General features: G+C 38.9%; 1 protein-coding gene across 7 annotated transcripts in view; it reads right to left on the bottom strand.

The window, feature by feature from the left end:
- The window catches only part of HHLA2 (HERV-H LTR-associating 2), an 85,563-nt gene that overhangs the window by 6,586 nt on the left and 64,087 nt on the right, over positions 1–14,890 (bottom strand). For 3 of the 7 annotated variants that reach the window (XM_044251332.1, XM_044251337.1, XM_044251339.1), the window contains exons 3-7: positions 9,784–9,873; positions 8,132–8,284; positions 5,902–6,255; positions 4,471–4,734; positions 1,680–2,000 (exon numbers count right to left, since the gene is read on the bottom strand). In XM_044251332.1, coding sequence (XP_044107267.1) covers positions 1,680–2,000; positions 4,471–4,734; positions 5,902–6,255; positions 8,132–8,284; positions 9,784–9,847 — 1,156 coding nt within the window. In that variant the 5' untranslated portion in view covers positions 9,848–9,873. Of the gene's footprint in view, positions 1–1,679; positions 2,001–4,470; positions 4,735–5,901; positions 6,256–8,131; positions 8,285–9,783; positions 9,874–12,225; positions 12,516–14,890 lie in introns of those variants that run through there. The other 4 variants (XM_044251334.1, XM_044251335.1, XM_044251336.1 and 1 more) reach the window with 4 other exon arrangements.

The following is a 14,890-nucleotide window of genomic DNA, read 5'->3' as shown; positions in this document are numbered from 1 at the left end:
ATTCAATTCCATGCAACCTGTATTGAATAGATCTAGACTCTAAGATCATAACCCCCCTTACCACCCAATCTGGGCTTCCTTTTTAAGTGCTGCTGTATCTCCTAGGTAAGACAAGTAGAAATCTGTGATTCAGAATAGAAACCAAATTTCTTTGAAAGAGTGATATCTAGGATACTAGTAGTGCTTGACCTCTTTCCTGCCCTGCTGGGGTAGTTCCTGCCACACACCTCTCTTTCTGGGGGGAAGTGTGGACAGACCCTCCTCCAGGCTCAACAGGCCAGGGTTAACTTGGGAATTCAGAGGTTCTGAAAAGCTTCTTTTGTCAGAGATGGAATGGTCCTGATGTTTTGCTTTGTGTAAACTAAAAATTAAATCTCTGGTTAGAAAGATGGATCATATGTGGTCTTCAGACCATATCTTCCTGTTTTTTGTTGTTTTTTTTTTTCTACACTCCAAAATGAATCCAATCCAAATGAAGCAACATTTGAAAAATAGAATGTAAGCTTATCTAGATTTTACAGAAAACTAACATTTTTATTTGGGAGAAAAAGAGGAAATTCAACTGCACCCCAGTTTTCAGCACTCTCAAAATGACAGCTCTACACAAAGGGAGAATCATCCTTCAGTGTCTAGAAGCTTCTATTTGAAGGCCACTTGACCTAAGGACAACTCCATATTCTTACCTCTAAATCTCACTACATAGAATTGCTGAACCTCCAAATCTGTTATTCCTAATTTTCACAACTAGAATGGTATGCTTTTGTTTTTTTAAAATATCTTACTTATTTATTTGACAGAGAAATAGTACAAGTAGACAGAACAGCAGGTAGAGGGAGAGGGAAAGAAGCAGGCTCTCTGCTAAGCAGAGAGCCTGACATGGAGCTTGATCCCAGGACGTTGGAATCATGACCTGAACCAAAGGTAAATGCTTAATCGACTGAGCCACACAGGTGCCCTGATAGAAATGTTTTTTTTAAAACACATGTCCCACTGGCTCAAATATACTTAATAAAGAATAGAGAGCTGCTATTATGTCCTATGATATCAAATTGATAGCTTAAGGGTAAGGGGCAACCAGCCCACTTAGAAAGTCATCTTCTTGGGTTCATGAGCCATGACTCTATAGAGAATAAACTAGAAATATTTTAAAGAGTTTTGGCAGTTAACTATTACTAGAGGTTAAAGAGAAAAGAGCAGAATCAGGTGTACATTTAGTGTTTCCAATGTCCTTTGGTGATTGTTTCCACCGAGTTCCCAGAGCGTGCTTCCCCAGCATCTACCAGAGCCCCAATTCTAACTTCTTACTGTGCCTGAAGCCTCAACTCCCCAGATCCCAGGACCTAAAGCATGTGTCAGGCACAGCAGTAAACAGGAATTGAGGATGCTTAGGCTCAAGAGTCACCAAATCATGTAGGTTCCCCCTTCATTTCTAAAGCCCTGAAACCATGAAAAGGAAACCTTATGGGAATAGTTTTTGTTTCAATGAAGGACTTTTGTGTGTTTGAAAGAAGGAGGTTGACTACGATTTTCACCAAAAGTATTCCTGTAGTATCTACATTTTCAGAAGTACTAATCAAAATTCTTTAAACGCCAACCTAATTTCCCTGTTTGATAGTTACAATCTCTATTGCTATATTGTTATAGCCAAAACCAGTCATCCAACCCTCCTTGTAACTTACCTACTACATGCAGTGTTTGGGTGGTCAGTAAAGTGTATTTGCTTGAAGAAATATTGCATAAGTATTCCCCACTGTCTGAAACTCTAAGATCCTTCAGAGTCAAGAAAAAGTCACTCTGGTTTATTAGCTCTTTGTTCCAGGAGACTCGGGGTTCATTGATGATTGTATTTTGTGAGGAGCTCAGAAAGTAGGCCAGGATAGAGGAGGTCTCTCTTTCCACTTTGGACCAAGTGACTATGAAGTCTTGATCCAGTAAAAAAATACTGTTTGTAAGTTCACATGAAAGTGAAAAATCTTCACTTTGCTTTTTATGAAGGTCATCTAATAATGGGATAGAAAAGGAAACATCAATGAAAATACAATTTTCAAATGAATTTTCTAAGTTATACTTAGAAATGTTTTGAGAAATACCTTTGGAAATGGTTTCTTGAAAGAAGCTGTGCCACTGCCGTTTTAACACTTACCATGATTAAGTTTAGACCTTCAAAGAGGCCTAAGCCTGGGCTAGCTAGTGAGGTGGCACTCCTGGTTTCTAACTCCTGCAGCCTGATAGTGAGCACTCAAGAATGTTGCTACCAGCTACCAGGCTTTTGAACTCAATGTTGTTCTTCTTTTGACCACTCAAACGCTGGTATTCCCCAGGACCTTCCTCCTTTCCAACTCTGTCTACTCTCTAGTAGTCTCTTCTGGTCTCAACTGCTTCTTAATCACTCTCTGTGCAAGCCTCTTCTCCTGACATTCAAGTCTATTTCCAGCTGTGTGCAGGTAAGCCCCCACTGCACTGAGCTCTGTGAGAGGAGGGACTCTGCTGGACATTCTCAGCTTGCTCCTCCACATCCAGCTCTATCTTGTCCTTCCAGTTCTGCAGCTCGGTAGCTGACCTCTGTGCACTACCACGACTTCTTCTGCCTAAGCTCTAGACTCACTCACTTCACACTCCACCTGTGAGAGAGTGATGCCAAAACAAACCTATCTAAAATGCACATCCGGGTCTCTCCAATACTTCAAAAATCCTTTTTTGGCTCCATGCCACCTCTGGAATCCTGGTCTGGTTCCTGAGCAAGATCAAGGCCTTCCATCTAGTTTTTGACTCCCTCTTCAGGCTTATCTCTTGCTACTTTAGCTTCACCCTCTACCACTTACACTTCTACAAATACAGGAGACACTTACTCTTCAGTGCTTTTGTGTTTTTTAATCTGGAATGCCTGTGTTCTCTGGAAATCCCTGCTATTCCTTTAAACTTCTGCACATATGCAACCTCCTTAAGCATATATTCTCCAACAACCCTGTTTATACCCAACCACAGTGAACAGAATTAATTGCTTCCTTTGTATGCTACCTTCCTAGTTTAGTGTTTACATGATTGTACTAGATGCTGTGGATCCGGAAATGAATATGAAAATGAATTTTTTTAAGATTTTTATTTGAGAGAGAAGATGAGAGAGAGGGAGACAGCACAAGCAAGGGAAGGGGGAGAGAGAGAGGGAGAAGCAGCTCCCATTGAGCAGGGAGCCTGATGCAAGACTTGATCCCAGGACCCTGAAATTATGACCTGAGCTGAAAGCAGATGCTTAATGACTGAGCCACCCAGGCACCCCAAGTGTTCACAGTCTGCCAGCAACACACATAGCATATAATGACTCCTCAGCAAGACAACATAGCACTGAACCTAAGGAACTGTGGATGTTTCTGGATACCGAATTCTGAATAAACATGAGAAAATACGATTTTCCTTAGAAAATATTTACAATTTAGTATGAACATTTCCAACACTTTCCCATGGTTCCATTTCTGCCCGGAAAAGTGAACACTGGATGACCATGCCTTCAATATGGATTATGTAAAGGTGGTGAATCACTCTTAATTTAGGGTCTTCTTGCAAGCACCTGAGAATATGAAATTCCAGAAAAGAAGACCAAAAAGGATAGCTGATCTCCACTTTCTCCATGTAATAGGGATTTAGTAAAACATTTTGCTTTGCTTCTAAAATGTAGAACATTTTTCTTGAAATTGGATAAGGTGTCAAACTAATTTTTCCTCTTAATCTTAAATAGTAGGTGATGTAGACTTTGATCAGAATTTCTGTTTGTTCAAATAAATGAGAGGAAGGGGTACTAAAAATGCTCATGCTATGATAGAGTTGTTGATAAAGCTTAATGGGCTAATACTATGTAAAGAGAATGAACAGAAGCAATAATACTAGTGAATTTTTATTTAGTTGAAAGATTGGCAAGCATCACAGATTGTGACCTAAATAGGCAAGCTTTCTTCTCAGATCTTTGGAAGTGCAATGCAGGTAGAAATCCTATTTGGAAGATGAATCACAGAGGGTGCTGGGTGGCTCAGTCGAAGCATCTGCCTTTGGCTCAGGTCATGATCCCAGGTCCTGGGACTAAGCCTGCATCAGGCTCCATGCTGAGCGGGGAACCTGCTTCTCCCTCTCCCTCTGCTGATCCTTCCTGATTGTTCTCTCTCTCCTCCTCTCAAATAAAATGAAGTTTAAAAAGAAGATAAATCATAAATAAAAATAATAATATTTTAATAGCGTTCATGAATAGGTTTACTACTTTCCATTTCACACATCCTACACCTAGCAGGTAGGAATTACTTCTATTTTACTAGTGAGGAAGTAGTGTTCAGAGCCAGTAAATAATAGAGTTGGTCAGTCTCAGTCTTCTCACTGGAGCAGATGCATTTTCATTCTTTTGTGTTCCATTTTTTCCCTATAAATCAATCCTCATTTCCTCCCAACCTCTGACATAGCATGTACACACAGAAAGCCCAATCCTACCTTTCAATGTCCATCTCCCTATCCATGTTTGGTTCAGTAATGAGTTTTCAATACCACATTCATAAGATAAATTTGATCCTGTAATATTTATCATACTGTCAACATGAAGAGGATCCAAAGTTTCAATTTCTCCCTTATTGCTTTCAGAGATGGTTGTGTTCTCCATTTTCCATGAGATATGTGGATGAGGATAACTTGACACACAGCATATTAAGAAGCTCTCTGTGTTCCTCTTTTCATATTTCATCATAGGTGTGATGAAAGCTAGGAGGGAGAAAGAGGGACATATGAGGGACTGTCATTAGCTTCTTCTTAAGCCATCTGTGCAGAACACTTACTACTTTAATACCCATGAAATGAAAAGCTGAGCCTAATGAGCAAATATTGGCACTTACTGATGGAAAAACAAAACCAAAACTCAATAGAAACTTAAGATATACTGTGTTTATCTACAAATGAAAAAAAAAAGCATTCATGGATATTTAGCGTAGCAACTAGCAATCTTAATTCTCTAGCAAGAGTTCTAAAAAGAGGGGTGCCTGGGTGGCTCAGTGGGTTAAAGCCTCTGCCTTTGGCTCAGGTCATGATCTCAGGGTCCTGGGATCCAGTCCTGGGAGAGACCCTCACATCGGGCTTCCTGCTCAGCAGGGAGCCTGTTTCCCCTCCCCGCCTCTCTGCCTGCCTCTGCCTGCTTGTGATCTCTGTCAGATAAATAAATAAAATCTTTAAAAAAAAAAAAAGAGTTCTAAAAAGAAATCTAATGACCTCGCTGAGCAACCAATAGAAACTAGAGTTCATGCAACACTCTGTAGTCTCCAGGTAATAACTCAGAGTCTTTTTAATTCTTTGTTTACACATGGTTCTTAGATTTCTGAGTCAAGGTCTGAAGCAGCTAAATGAGACAGAGGAAGAAGAAACAAGTGTTGGATGAAACAACCCACTAGAAAATGCCCCTCCCCTCATAAATAAGTCATAAAATTAATACAGACAAGAAGAAAGCATATAATATTAAAATTACCCTTAAATAAGCCAATAGTTCAACATTTTTAAAAGATACCATATGGGCAGAAATTAATGCTGATAAGACTAAGGGGAAAATGGATGCTCTTATGCTGCTGGTGAAAGTAATGTATTAAAATTTTCTGATAGTTTACTTTCAGATCATTTCCTACTATTAAATACAAGAATGCCCCTCACAACATTTGTCATGTAAAACACTGGAAATACCTGAATATCTACCAGTAGAGGAATGGGTGCATCAATTATAGCATGTCTATACTACAAGATACCATGCATTTAAAAAATGAAGTAGATTTGTATTTATTGACTTGGAAGGAAGCCCACAGCATATTCAATTAAGGAAAAGGTATTTCAGAAAAACATGGAATGATATCCTTGTTATGTTTTGGAAAACCTCATATACTTACTTACCTCCCACCTTTAGTACCACTTTGTTTATGAATGTTCTAGATGTTGTTCCCACATAGCATAAATAAATTCCTTCATCCATAAGGCTTAATCTTCTTAAAGATAAAGAGGCATTCCCTTTGTGCATTTCTCCATGGAAGAGGGATGTCCTGTTCGTGTATCTGTGATCTTGTGCTTCCAAATGGTCACTGCCTTTGTAGTATGAGTGAACATAGCTATCTTGATTTTTCCAGTGAATTACAACTTCAGGCTCACTTTCAAATGAGCAAGGAAGAATTATATCTTCACCAAGTCTCCCAATGACTATTTGCTCTTCATCAGCAGTTATAAGATTAGGGGACGCTAAAAGGAATGTACCTAAAAAACAAGAGCAGGTATGAAGAGAATTAGTGATGGGTGCTTATCAAGGGCTCCATTAGGACCTAGCAGAACTATCCTCGGTCTGCAGCCTGATCACTAACAGACCATCAAGAACCTTGCTAGTCTGATTACTAGAAACAAGCCATGAAGCTTGTGTTCAAGTTTTTGTAATTGTGTATTATGTATATAAAAGACTCCTCCTGATTTTTATTCCTGGACACATTCACTTTTCTTTTTTTAGAAGATTTTATTTATTTGACAGAGAGACACAGTGAGAGAGCGAATACAAGCAGGGGGAGTGGGAGAGGGAAAAGCAGACTTCCCTCTGAGCAGGGAGCCCCATGTGATGCCAGGCTCCATCCCAGGACTCTGGGGCCATGACCTGAGCTGAAGGCAGACGCTTAACTAAGCCACCTAGGTGCCCTTAAAGTCACTCTTCATAGAAATTCTGCCATGAGTAGACTTGCAGTTTCTAATCCTATATACCAAGAAATGACATTTTTACTTATTTTGCCTCTTAGCAACAAACTGGTTACAGTATTACTACCAGGTGGAAGTTACTTTTGAGTGGCCAAACTTAGTAAACTATGGGTGCGTCATGACTATCCCATTTGACTGCACCAGAGGCAAATATGAGAATTTTCATGACAAGAAATCTAGACTACTTCTGTAATATAGTCCACCTCAGACCTTCAACTAATGAAGGTTTTAATTTAAGCAAAAAAGTGTGTTTCTCACTCCACAATTTTGAACTAGCTTACATAGAACTGACAATACATAATCATGAGTTCTTACACTGTTTCAGATGCCCTAACTGAAGGGGGGATGAGTACAATTTAATATACAGGACACAAAAAAATTTTCCAAGTAGATTCACATTTCTAACCTCTCAGAAAGATTAAACAAATCTTTCCCTAATCCTCATTCTCCAAAGATAACCACTTTCAACAATTTAACGTATTTCTATATTCCTTTTTCTCTATATGTACAATATATGTATAATTTTATATATGCTGGTTTTTTGCAAGTTGTTTTTCAAGTAAACACCCTAAAGAAGATGTAAGATAGTTAATCTTAACTAGCCTTAGTTTATTGTTAATATACTCTCAATTGTTGAAGGCATTCCTGTAATGAGTGGTGCCCATGGACGATGGGAAGTGGACACTCTGAACTGACTAAAACTACCTCAATATATCTTTTTAAAAGCAGTTCCTTTTTATAGGGCACCCGGCCAGCTCAGTCAGTAGCACTTGTGACCCTGGATCTCAAAGTTGTAAATTTGAACCCTACCTTGGGTGTAGAGATTACTTTAAAACAAACAAACAAACAAACAAACAAAAAACTCAGCTCCTTTTAGACGAAACGTTCCTCCCTAAAATGATTTCATCACCAAATCATGGTGCTAAATATTCCTATCAATTTTAATGCTTTTTATAAATTACAAGTAAGAAAAACGGCTTTCAGAAATAGATGTATTATAAGTATCAGCCCAATTAGTTGTTTTTATCAAAATTTAGTATTATGGGATCATGTCCTGTGTTCTTCACAAATGTGATGAAATCTTCAGGGCTCAATCCCATGGTTGCAGCATTGGTCATTGAATGAAAGTACACTTTTTCATATCCACCTTCCAAAAAAGCTGAATCCAGAACAAATTTCACATCTCCATCATCACAGAAGAGTGCCAAAGGTGTGGCACAGCCTTGGCCAACTTTTAGTTTTTCTAGCATGGCTGTTTCATCAGCAAACCGAAGATTTCCACTCCCAACACCTAATTGCTTGGCAAGAGCATTTAAATTAATTTGTCTATCATGAAGAACTGTCACCAGCCTATATCCTTTTTTCTTCTTGTCTTTAAGAAATGAGTTCTTACTGTGTGCTCCTTTCAAATGCTGGACATGAGGCATCATTTCTTCAACTGTAAACACCTCCGGGTGCTCCACAACCTCCGTATGGATGGCCAGGGCACCGAGACGCTGCTCCAGCTCTGCCCGCAATTCCTTACCTGCCATGCTGCCATCGTGGCCTGGAAGAGACTCGACACATTCACTTTTAACATCTACCATAACAATAACCAATTAGTTTAGTCAGCCAACTAGAGTCAGCAGGCTCTAAAAGATTAGAACACATTTAACTTGGTTTCATTAGAAAATATTTGGAGTACGTAGAAGACAATGCTCGATTCAGGAATCTGTTAGGGATATGCAGACATTAGCTTCAAGCAAGGGAACACATGAGCAGGAGGTGTCCAAAAGGGGAAGCGAAGTGACTCATTTATTTTGGCCTTACGACAGCTCTCCAGATATCCTATGAGTCAACTGAAATATAGTAAAGGAACATTATTCTGGATGTAAATGTGGAAGTCCGGTCACCATGAGATACATACACACACACACACACACACATATATATATATACATAAATATATATTTATAATTTATACATATAGTTTATTACTAACTTCAGAAATTACTTTTTTAATGAAGATGGTTTCATCGCAATCAAGGTTTCTGCAAAGAAAATATACTTAGCCATTTCATAATCCTTGAAGGCAACATCCAGCTTCTTTGACCAATTCATAAAATATGTTAAGTAGATTATGTACCCCGTCTACAGATTTTAGAATAATAGAGTTGGAAAGGGTCTTATCTTATGGGATGGAGTAAATTCCTTCCACCCTTAGGCAAGACCACCCACGATGGAAGAACTGAGCACTCATGTGGCTTATCACAGTCTTTCTCCTCTGCCTCCTCCTCTGGATCCCTTTCCACTCTCTTATCTCCCACTCCTCTCCCTCAGAGAGAATTAGTTTATTTCTGTGCAGAGCTAGAGGGATTGCAAATATTTTGTTGAGAGAAGGACATGGAAAGGTGGGGGGAAAGGAGTGGTTTTTGTCAATCTCCCTAATTGCTCTACTAAGCACCTCTAATATTCCCTTAGGTAATTAAAAATGCTTGTCACAGGACCAAGCAAAGGGGATAATGCCTTCTGTGAAGTGTTAAGTACCAAGCTTACACTTGAAAAAAAAAAAAAAATCAATCATCAATCAATCAAACTTGGCTTTCTAGTGACTTTATATTGGTAGCAGATAACTGATTAGAAAAGGCCTTACAGTAGATAACAGAAAATACCATTTTTAATCTTCATGCAGGACCTCTACTCTGTTTTCCTGTTTCTCATTAAGTGATCTTTTAGAAAATTTCACAATGCGGGACACCCGGGTGGTCATTAGCTAAGCTTCTGCCTTTGGCTCAGGTCATGATCCCAGAGTCCTGGGATGGAACCCCGTATCAGGCTCCTTGATCAGTGGGAAGCCTGCTTCTCCCTCACTCTCTGCTTGCCACTCCCCTTGCTCATGCACTCTCTCTCTCTCTCTGTCTGTCAGATAAATAAATAAAATCTTCAAAAAAGAAAGGTTCACAATACTATGGCTACAGAGGAAACTGCCCACTTTGCATTGTGTGCTCATGTTCCTAGCTCCGAATACAAACAACTAACACCTGGGTGTATTATAAAGGAACTCACCGTGAAATCCGCTTAGAGATGGTACAAGAATGAGGATGATAGACAGCACTGCCTGTACCTTCATGTCTTGTGGAGGTGATACTAGTTATACTATCAAAGACAAGCAAAATATGCATGTTATGGGTTTCAAATGCAAACCGGAATTGGAATAGAAAGAGTGTCTGACTATAGGAGATCAGTTAAAGAAACTACAGTACATCCACACAAATCATTCTTCTGCAGCCACTAAAGAGGATATTGTAATAGATGGTTCAATGGCATGGAAAGAAGTTCTTAACGTTATAGGAGAAAAAAACAGAATACAGTGTAACTTGTAAGTAGCATAGTCCCTTTTTAAAAGCACATATATTTTTGCAGATCAGAGACAGATATGACATATCACTAAATATACATTAGGATGTTAACTGCAGAACGGATTTCACATCTAAAGCAGTGCCTACTATACAACTGGTATTGAAAACTGGTCGTTGAATGAATAAAGATCTGATATATGTTCAACAGTAGTTCTCTGGATAACAGTTTCTGTTATTTTTAAAGCTTTCTACAATGGACATGTATTTTGATAGTAAATATACTAAAAACAAATTCATTTAAAGATTAACACCAATGATGTTAACTATGGTGTTATTTATAGTCACACACAAAAACAAAACAAAATCTGGAAATATATTCTCATGTTTTATAATAATAGTACAAATCATAAGTCAGTTATTAAAATCATGGTTCATGGGTGCCTGGGTGGCTCAGTCGTTAAGTGTCTGCCTTTGGCTCAGGTCATGATTCCAGGGTTCTGGGATCCAGCCCTGCATCAGGCTCCCTGCTCAGCAGGAAGCCTCCTTCTCCCTCTCCCACACCTCCTGCTTGTGTTCTCTCTTTCACTGTCTCTCTCTGTCAAATAAATAAAGCAAATCTTTTAAAAAAATAAAAAAATCATAATTCAAAATGAGTATTTCAAAAACTAAAACACTTAAGAAAATACAGATGGCAAACTGTATACACACAATATAATTCCAAGTAAGTAAAATATAACTGATTTTCTCTGGTGCTGGGATTATAGACGATTTTTACTCCTTTTAAGAAATATCTTGTTTAAAGAATAACATATAATTAGTTTTAAATATCTCTAAAAGAAAATTTTAAAGAAATCACTTGGGATCCACACGATTAAAAAGTTATGTCATAAATACATTATAGGATATGAGATTTAAGAATAATTAAGACTATTCTTAAAAAAATACACTTGCAGTTCTTCATCACAGCAAAATTAAACCTGATAGAATAATTTATAGTTTCATCTTTACCTTTTAAATACTAGAAGAAAATAATTGTATGTATGGCCCTGGGAGAGGGCCTTTTTTAACACGACTATACATTTTTTATGATAGATATATCTACATAAAAATTGGAAAAGCAACAAGAACATATTAAAATACAAATAATCAGGAAATACATTTGCAGTATGACAAAGTTATCACTCCAGTAGCTCAGAGCAATAGATATAATGTTTGGCAAAGCAAAAACTTGTAAAATAACCTTAGTTATGAAAATAAGACTTTTTATTTTTTTCTATTGATGTATTTGCATGTATAATGTATGAAAAGTTGTGTCACAATGATTATTTCTGAATAGTAAGATTACAAGTAATCATTAAACTCATTTTCTGCTATGAACATATGTAAATATGGAATAACACTTTTTATCTTTATAGGCTACTTGATAAAACAAACAAGCAAACAAGAATTAAGCATTTTTTCCTCAAGCAACAATAACTCAGATCCACCTTGCTTAATGTAACTTTGGGGTATTCCATGTCCACTATCTTACTATATAGGTTCACTTTCTCATTCTTCATAATGACTCCAATATTTGCTAACTTTTCTTGAAACTTCCAGTATTTCTTCCCCCCTCCCCCGCCCCATGTCTCTTTCAGCTGCTGCTTTTGCCTTCATTAGTGACAATTATGGATACTCCCTCACTCCACCACCAGTTGAACCAAGCCATTAACAGCTGTGTCTTCTCTTTCTGTCTCCCCTTCTCCTCTTACAGAAAGCCAAATCCCTCACTTTTGCCCTGTTTCCCATATTTTTTACACTCAAGAGATCTGTCACTGCAAATATATCCCTTCTTCTACTGTATCATCAGTTTCTCTCTCTCCACTAGATCAAGCCCCTGAGCCCCAATAGGTCCCATCTTAAGAACATGGGAAAAGCCCCACGATATTCTCCTCTGGCTCTTGATTAGCTATCTACCTATGTTTTAGCTCTATTCTAATTCTAGTTCTTGAAAGAATTGTCTAAAGGACCACCCCCATTTCCCTTTTACTATTTCCTCTCAATCCACTGTGGCCTCTGTTTATGTGACAGGTCATAAACTGCCCCTGTCAGTGTTTCCAAGAACCTCCACGTTGCCAGGAACAGTAGATGGGATTTATCCTCCTCTTACCCAGTCTCACAGCAGCATTCAACATAGTGGGCCCTCATCTCTCTGATGGAAGGTTCTTCTCTTGTTTCCAGCCAACTCATTCTCCTGGGTTTTTTTTTCTTTTTCTTTTTCTTCTTCCTCACTGCTGTTCAGTCTCTGCTTTCCCTATTTATGTAGAAATAATGGAAGTTCTCAAGTCTGATACTATCTCTGGACTCTCTCCCTAGGTGAGTTCTTCTATTCTATAGCTCTGAATGTCATTCTGTATGTGAAGGATTCTGAAACTTATCTGAGTCAATGTCATATATTCAATTTTCCATCTGACCTGTCCATTTAGATGCCTATAGGCCTCACAGAATCAACATGAGCCCTTGAATTTTTTTCTCATTCCCTTTGCCATTGCTCCCTGCCTTACCCCAAACAAGACAACAAAATTACTCAGAATTACTCCCAGTCATTTTGTTAATGGCCTAAAACTCCATTATTTGTGCACTCAGCAACTCTACCATTACAGTCTCTTCAAAAGCCGCTGTCATCTCATACCTAGATATCTGGCTGGTTACTGCTTGCAGTCATCCACTATCAGTGCAGGAGCCAACAGTCATATTTTTAAAATGTAAATCATTCCATGACATCTTCCTATTGAAATCCCTTCAGTGGCTTCCCACCATACTCAGATCCAAATTTTTAACCCTAGCCCACTAAGCCTTCCATACTCTGGCTCCTGGTCCAGCCTGCCCTTCCAGCCTCTCCCAGAAAAGCCCTCAACATACATTCTAAAAAACTTGTGAACACAATCCTCCCAATTCAAGGGTCACCATGAGCTGAAAATTAGGCTCTTGAGAGCTATTTAATTCATGTCTTTTGAATAAAATGACAAATTACAGTAACCCATTTATCATCTAAGATAAAGTACTATGAATAAAAAAACATACTCAACCTCTTCTACACAAACGCTTGATTTAGCTCTGTTGAAATAATTTCAGCATTCAGCTAAGTGAGGCAGTTAATGAGTATCTGGCCCTATTTTTATGCCCAAGTTTTATTTTTAGACATTTATTTTCTTCCCCAAAAGCAGCAGAAATCATCCACCTTGAATTAAACTGAAGTTACCCAAGTTGCAATCAGCACCCTTACAAAAGGGTTCAAATGTTAGAAGCATCTTGTTCTGGTACACTTTGGCTGGATTCCAGATGTGGGGGAGAAAGGCAGAGAGGCAGCCTCTGTAATGGAACATGGCAAAAAGAAATCCAGATGCTAAGACTAATCAGACAGAAGAGAAAATTGAGGCCATTCTACAAGCATAAAACAAGGAGAACAGAACAACTACCCCTGGACCCACTTTGACAGCGACAGACCACACTGACTGCAGCCATCAGCACTAACTGTGACAATAATAACAAACTTATTAATAATAATAATAACAAACTTCACTTGCGTTCATGCCAGACTCTCTAGCCTGCCCATCAGTGACACTCAAGACTAGACCTGGCTCCTAACTGCTGGCCTAAATGTGACTGAGCTACATTGCAAGTCAATTTGTTTTTGAAAAACAATGTTTCCTATAACTTGCAACATGCCAGTTTCCTTTATGAGTTCCTTCAAGAAAAGCAGCTTCCAGGGTGTACATTCTCCTCTGCATTGTTTTTAAATTCAGTGCCTCACCATAGTGTTCTTGGCTCTGAGCCAAATTGTGAAAGTCATAACAAAAGGAAACTCTTTGTAACACTGTAGGGATTTCTCCTAAGCATCCACTTAGATTTTAATAGTATTGACTTTGTTAAGACAGAAAAGAAGAACAAAAGAATAATTTTAGGATTATCCTCTCTTTACTCAAAAAATCTCACCTGATGTTTTACAGTGGACATCCAACTCCTTGAGGAGTCATACTTTGGGTTGAAACTCTGAATCTCTAGGGGTACTGTCTTTGTTTCAGGCTCTGTTGTTTTTTGTTGTTGTTGTTGTTGTTGTTTTTCCGCTGTTGTTGTGGATGGAGGACTGGGTCTTGGTAACAGGGGTATGGTACACAGTAATACATTTTTGTGGAGGAGGAGGGGTGCAGCGGCAGAGCAGTAAGAGTGAAGGAAAAGGGGAAGTGAAACAATGAAGAAGGGAAAGTAGATACGAGGTTGTGGTTGCCTTGGGCATAGCTTTAGGACAGAAAACAGAACCACTTGCTCAGATCTCCTAGTATCTTCTACAGAACCACATTATCTGTCAGAGAAAAGGAACGGAAGGAATTCATTTACGGGTTTTCCCCACGAGGCTTTAACTCCCATGTTTCTTCTAGTTATGCACCTGGCCCCTTGGCCATGGAGGACAGCCATGAAGGAAGCCAGAGGTCATGCCTCACAGTATGGTACCCTGAGTCTTGAAATACAAGGCAGGGAAACCAGTGCCTCTGCGAGTGTCATGGAAACTCATGTCTGGACTGGGTCACTGCAGCTCCCACTGTGGTGGGTAAAATTGTGGACACGCTGAAGTTGGCCTCCCCAGAGAAGGCGGGGTCAGCACCTGACATTTAGAAGCGGGTCAGTGGTGTTGGGGTAGGGGTTCTCTCTGTCCACCCAGTTGAGGGCCCAGGAAACAGGTAAAACCAAGAAAACCCAGGAAGGTTCATAAATTGGGTCTAATAAAAGCAGCTATTTTAGAAATACTATACATTTAATATCTGATATTTTGTACA

This window comes from Neovison vison, chromosome 6 (assembly GCF_020171115.1).
Source record: "Neovison vison isolate M4711 chromosome 6, ASM_NN_V1, whole genome shotgun sequence".
Taxonomy (NCBI): Eukaryota; Metazoa; Chordata; class Mammalia; order Carnivora; family Mustelidae; genus Neogale; species Neogale vison.
This window is presented reverse-complemented; position numbering and strand designations above follow the sequence as displayed.